We start from the raw sequence: 7184 nt of genomic DNA on the forward strand, positions 1-7184 counted from the left end.
TTACTCATAGTAAATATTTACGTTATGATAGTTCTAAATAGAAACGAAATTAAAATAAAAATTAGCTTTCGGAAGCATGTGTTCAAAAGACTTTGTGTGTCTAACTACATTGTTCTTATAAATAAAATAATTAAAAAATACCCAAAAAAAAGCGTATTATACACAATTTAGAAAATAAAAAAAAATTCGTATTAATACGGGGCCCGGTAGCTAATTACTACACCGGAAGACGACCGGAATCACTGCCCTGAGCTCCCGGCCCGTTCAACATAGTCGACATACCCTCGCCGTCATTGGCCGCCACCCTGGGGGACTTGAAAGACGACGCTCTTGAGAAAAACGAAGGGGTTCTGAGAAAGACCCATCGGTCTGACTTGACGATCAACCGTTCCGGCTGGTCAATCCGCCGGTAACTACTAGATTTTCCTCTGCTGCTCCCGCCATCAACTCCAGTTCGGTAACCTCTCCTTGAGCTCGCTTCTCCAGGCAGAACAATCAGACTGGTCGCCCGGTTCAGCTTCCGATCTTTCAATATCTGCTTCCTCACTTCGACTGGCAACCGCAGCGTGAATCGCTCGGTGTTTTCTCCTGGCTGCACCACAGAGTGCCCGGTTGAGTTCGAACGCAGGAACTTGATAAACGAAATTCCGGATCTCGAAGATCCACGTGTACGGTTCCTTTTCAAAGCGGGAACCACTTGCTGCTCCGGCGCAGGTGGAGCCGAGCCGGCGTTTTCTGTGACGGTGTCGTTTTCGTGATCGGAAAGAACGGCGTCGTTTTGGGACTCGATGTCGTTTTCCTCGCGGGAAGACTCGGTGGGTTGAACCGCGGGCGAATTCTCATCTTCCGGCTGGGGAGTGAGGTTGGCACGGCAGACAGGGCAGGTAGTGTGGGAAGCGAGCCAGGCGTCGATGCAGTCAGGGTGGAAGACATGATCGCACTTGGGGATTAAACGCAGCGTTTCGTCATCCTCGAACTCGCAGAGACATACAGCGCACTCCAGCGCGCCTTTTCCGATCTTCAACCCCTTGACGTCGGAGTAAACAAAAGTGGGGAATTTCTCGATCACGGCGCGGTCCAGCCCGCGAGCTGCGGCAAGTCGGCGGGAAAGAACGGCGAGCGGGCGCACACTCCCGGCATTATTTGAGTCGGAGCAGTGACGGATGTAGATGGAGAAGAACGCCATGAAGAACATGGCGGAAATTAACACGACGACTATGATAGCCATCGAGGGATTGAATCGCGGGTTCTGAAATGGGTCGGGCGGACTCAGCTGAGCGGCCACCGGGCTGAGATGACCGAGGAAGAGAAGAAGCAAGGCGAGAGAAAACATCCCACGCTTCGCGGAGCACACTCGAAACTTAAGAGCGGAAATCATGGTGGCGAGCTTGAATAATCTGAAAATGATTCGTTTTTCTTTCTCTTTTTTTCCGAAAGAGAAAAAAAAAAAAAAAAAAAAGCAACGAGAGGAAAATGAGAGTGAGGAGGGAGAGGCGTGGTCTATAAATGAGAGGAGGGGGAGGAAGGTTGAGGAAGAAGGTGCCGTGGAAAAGAAGAGAAAGGGGAAAAGAGTAAAAAAAAAAAAAAGCAACGAGAGGAAAATGAGAGTGAGGAGGGAGAGGCGTGGTCTATAAATGAGAGGAGGGGGAGGAAGGTTGAGGAAGAAGGTGCCGTGGAAAAGAAGAGAAAGGGGAAAAGAGTGGAGTGCGGTGGGGTCCAGGGAGAGGTTTCAGCGGAGCTTCCCTCCAGAGAACACGATGGGTGACGTCAGCAGTTGGGTCAGAGAAGGCGTGCCACGTAGACCGGTATTATTTGCCACGGAAGTTTCTAATGTACGAATCAGAAAAAATGGAACTTAAACATTATTTATGTTCATAAATTGTTTTATGGTATTATTTATGTCATTAAGCTTAATTAATTAGATAATAATTGTTATTAATTTAATAATAAACATTAATTAAATCTAAAATATATAAATTTAAATTAAAAATATACATATTCATGTCATGTGTATGATGATGGCAATTAATTTGTGATGGACGAATGATTTTGTTGTCGTCATAAATTGGAGTGGCACTCTTTAACATCAACTTATGGTTGGTGAAGGGCTTAAATTGGAAGCTGAAATTTCACAGGCGGCTCAACAACATTTTAGCTTTTTCTAACTAAACCCCTTTTTTTTTTTTTTTTCCCCCTCGTAATATATATTTAATAGCTTTAATTTTGTTAAAATTAATAATTATATATGGTATATAAGCAAAAAAATATAGAATTATTTGACTTATATATCTTTTATGTATAACCCACGCATTGAGTGAGCCTACCGGGGTTTTTTACAAAATATAATATATAGTAAATATGTAATTAATAAATTTAATTTATTTTCTAATAATTTAAAATTAAATAACATTATTATTATTTTTTTACGAAATGGGTAATCAAAACAAATAGTTCTAATAAGTTTACGAAATGTTCGATTGCAGTTCCTCCGAATTTATGTTATGCGAATATCATATTTCAAATGTAATAATTCTCTGCAATCAACAACTATAAAACTAAACTACGAGTCATCCTCTTTCATCGTAGTTAGTACTTTCTGCACTAATTGTGAGTATGTCTTTATAATTTTTAAATTCTGAATATTATCGATGACGTAGATTAATACGCATATATTATTGTTATTAAAATAATATAATTATTTTTTTAAAAAATATATATTAGGAATATTATGAAATTCACCAAAAATAATACGAAACATATATATATGAAGTATTTACTGTACAAATTCAAACTTAATTATTATCATATAAAATTGGAGGGTAAGGATGATGTCATGGTTGATAAATGTTCTAGAACATACATAAAGTCTTTGGTGCATTTTGAACAAATAAATATAAAGTAATTTCTTAATTAATTTCATTTTCAGTAACACATGTAACATGTCCAAATAAAGGAGTACCCCATTGGCAATTGGGCAGCCATGGACCACACACAACCATTTATGTCCTACCCGTTGAAATTTTAACCTAAAAAATTTATTAAAAAAAAATTAAATTTATTATAATTAAAATTTTAAAATATGCATTTCATTGTATATGTATTAACATTATTTTATACAAAATAATATTAAAATTGGTTCAATTTAAAATTATATTATAATATGAATGGAATTATAATACATGTAGAAGAATTGTAGTTTGAATAAAAACATTATTATAATTTCGAATTAATTTCATACCCAATCTAAATTGTATATTTTTATAATGTACTTACTTGACAAATTTAAAAATATAAGTTATGATTGATTTTTATACATTGGGAATATCTTCAATAATATATATATGTATATGTATATGTATATGTATGTATGCGTGTATGTATATATAGAGGGTCTAAATTCTAATTATCTAAAGACTCTCGGGTTAGACCGGCAGCTTATGGGGATTGGCATTGGTCCATTAGTTTATTATAATTGTTCGTGTATAAATATATATATATATATATATATATAGATAGATAGATATGTATATGCATATATGAATGAATATATATAGATATAACCCATAAAAAGATGACAAATTCAAAGAATCAAATCATGTCTTACTTATGAATATGTCTACATGCATTATATTTAATTTATTTATATATTTATCAGAAGACTTTTTCCTATTGATTGAAATTTGACGAAACGACGACGTTAAATGGGAATTTTTTTGGTCAGTAGTAGATAAAAATAATTATAAGAATCCATAATAAAAAAAACATATCACAATTTTATAAATAAACAGCCACTTAACTTGAATGTCATACGTGTATATATATATATATATATATATAAACATATTTATATATGCATTAAATGTTCATAGGATCAAAACATAGAATTTTGCCCCATTAGTTAAAAGTTTTTAAATTTATTTTAGGCCTCATTGGTGATCATTAGTATATAATTCTTTAGTAAATTAAAATATTTATAAATTATGTTATATAAATACATTTTTTTTTATCTACGTACAAAAACGTATAAAATAATATTATCTGACTTAAATTCATTACCCTTATAAATAAATAGATATATTAAAATTTTAATATAGTCGTGATTAATATATTAAAATGTTAGGAATGTATTAAAAATAATTAATTATCCCGTTAATTAATTTTTTTAAACCACTATTATTATTTATTTTGAGAGTGTAATTAGTTACTCGTAATTTTTTTTTATATATTGACTAATATCTATCGTTACTATATAACTATCTCATATATATACATATATATATTTTTAACTCAAGTTTCTTTTTTTTTTATCTATATAGTATTTTCAGAAAACTCGATATTACTAATAGTTTAACATATAATTAATTTATGTGAAATAAATGATGAAGAAAACTTCACCCAATTTTTGTGATAATCACAATCCCGAATTAATAGAAGTTATATAATAATTATACTTGCTCTTTTTTTTTTCTAAATTCAAATAGATTGCATAAAGTTTTTATTTTAATTAAAAAAAATATAATCACTATAAAATATTCATTTTACATAAAAAAAAATACTATAACACTTAATATAATTTGGTGACTGTAGCGTTATTATCATAATAATGAGTTAAATTATCATTTCAACCAAATTAAATATTATAACTCAGTGTTAAATTACAATATATTCTAAAATAATAAGATTTACTTTCTCAATAAGATTTGAATTTGTAACTTTCAAACAAAATACAATAATCTTAATTGTTAAAACTAATGTTTTGTTAGCTCATGAGTTAAATCATCAGTTCGATTAAATCAAGTATTGTTAGTCACAGTTAAATCACGATATAGTTATAAAATAATAAGATTTATGTTCTCAATAAGATTTGAATTCGTAACTTTCAAACAAAATACAATAATCTTTAATTGCTAAAACTAATATTTTATTAGCTCACGAGTTAAATCATCAGTTCGATTAAATTAAGTATTGTTAGTCACAGTTAAATCACGATATACTTATAAAATAATAAGATTTACGTTTTTAACAGGATTTGAATTCGTAAATTTCAAATAAAATACAATAATTTTAATTGTTAAAACTAATATTTTGTTAATTCATGAGTTAAATTATCGTTTCAACCAAATTAAATATTATAACTCAGTGTTAAATTACGATATATTTTAAAATAATAAGATTTACGTTATCGATAACATTTGAATTCGTAACTTTCAAATAAAATACAATGATCTTAATTGTTAAAACCAATATTTTATTAGCTCACGAGTTAAATAATCAGTTTGATTAAATAAAATATTATTAGTCACAGTTAAATCACGATATACTTATAAAATAATAAAATTTACGTTCTTAATAAAATTTGAATTTGTAACTTTCAAACAAAATACAATAATTTACGTTCTAAACCAAATATTTTGTTAACTAAATTTGTTGTTGAATGTCTATGTACATATATGTATTAACATATATATATAATATACAAATACATACATATGGAATGCGCGTATAGTTGGTCAGCATTGCAGGAATGTATTTATTTATATTTATCTGAACGAAAGTGATAAGAAGAGAATTTGTACTTTGAACGTTTTTCTTTTTTCAAATATGTATAAGATTCTAACAGCTAGAGCATGATAAGACTTCTTTTTATTTTTTATAGTGCTCCAGATCTTTTTGACAATTTTGTCTTTGAACAGGAAAATTTTATTTTTTTAATTTATAAATTAATAACACATACATACATACGTACATATAATATTTAACAAATAAAAAGATAATTAAAAAAATAATATTATTATATGATTAATTTTTAATTGACTACAAATTTTAGAATTATGCACTCTTATAGCATGTTTTCTCCACATACTTCAAAAAAAAAAAAAAATAAATAAAAAAATTGAAGATATAATAATTTTTTGTACATCACTACAAGAAATTTGTTTATATAATATAATTATAAATATTACATTAATAAATGGTTATATACTTACACCTTAATGCTAATAATGTGAAAGTATATATGAATTAATTAAAAAAAAGTTGGTCAAGCAATATATATTGACGGAGTCGTGGCATCTCCACTTCAAATTATTTGCCTTCGGAACATACCCTTCAGTTCCTCATGTGTGTTATATATTCTATTGTAAGTAAACGTGTAATATCAGAGAAATTAAGAGACTACATATTCTTAATTACATAATAAACTCTACAAAATAATTGTTAAATTCGAATATATATATATATATATATATATATTATGTATTGTATGTGTTATGTATGCAATAAGAATAATAGCGGGTACTTTGCTTCCAAGGTCAGTCTTGTCTACTCATCTTGCAAGTTGACTTTCAATGTATTGACTTTCTGAAGTTCTTGTTTGTCAAAGCATCTTTACAAGATTATATTGGATTTTCGCCGCCTTGGTTTTGTGTTCTGACTTCAACCGGTTCGCTCTTTGCTTTCGGTCCAACATCACCAGCCATAGATTAATGGAGAAGTAACTTACCCTCTTGTTCTTTTCTTTTGTTTTTCATGAGAAGCTGAGGATCCATTTTTATGCCTTCTGATCCTCCTGCCTCGCAGACGCTTACAGAACAATAACATAGATTGATCCCCGATCAATCAAAGCTGGGGTCAGATCAACTCAGTCCAACCTGTTTGACACCTACTTTCTGATATGTCAGGAATACCACCGCCATGACTCAAAAACTTCAGATTCAGACCAATAGTTAAACAACTTTAGCAGCCACTGATGGCCGAGGCAGGATCCCTCAAACAACAAAATGCAGTTATTATCAATTTCGTCAAAACATTACGAGCAGTTTTGTTAGAATTATCTTAATATGAAGTAATTATGTGCTTCTCGAGCATTTAATCACTTCCCGAAAGAGATGTCACCTAATCCTTAGGGTTTTAATCAATGCTACAAGGGATTCTAATCTTCGTCTAATTCCGATAATTCATGATTTATTGTTATCCCTTGAAAAGAAAAGTCAAACAAGCAAGCAAACAATAACAGTTGACCATATCTTTTAGTAAGCTCGACGCCAGACACGTCGCCTGCTGAGTGGATAATCTTGGGCCTTTTCCAAAGCTATTGTGTAATACACTTCATTCAATTTCTCATCCGTTGAGCCCTTTAAAAAGAACCCGAAATTCGAAGGCAATGAAATAACAAGAATCATGCG

At 31.0% G+C, this 7184-nt stretch overlaps 1 protein-coding gene across 1 annotated transcript; it reads right to left on the reverse strand.

The window, feature by feature from the left end:
- Positions 1 to 49: 49 nt before the first annotated feature.
- LOC110812438 (E3 ubiquitin-protein ligase ATL6-like) lies at positions 50 to 1671 on the reverse strand. The gene has a single exon (XM_022039224.2). The coding sequence runs from the start codon at positions 1376 to 1378 to the stop codon at positions 218 to 220; it is 1161 nt and encodes a 386-aa protein (XP_021894916.1). The 5' UTR covers positions 1379 to 1671; the 3' UTR covers positions 50 to 217.
- Positions 1672 to 7184: the final 5513 nt, after the last annotated feature.

This window comes from Carica papaya, chromosome 3 (assembly GCF_054855325.1).
Source record: "Carica papaya isolate Zhongbai chromosome 3, ASM5485532v1, whole genome shotgun sequence".
Lineage (NCBI taxonomy): Eukaryota > Viridiplantae > Streptophyta > Magnoliopsida > Brassicales > Caricaceae > Carica > Carica papaya.

Excerpts from the sequence above, each read along its gene's own strand:
- LOC110812438 (XM_022039224.2), bottom strand. The coding sequence starts at position 1,378 with ATGATTTCCGCTCTTAAGTTTCGAGTGTGCTCCGCGAAGCGTGGGATG.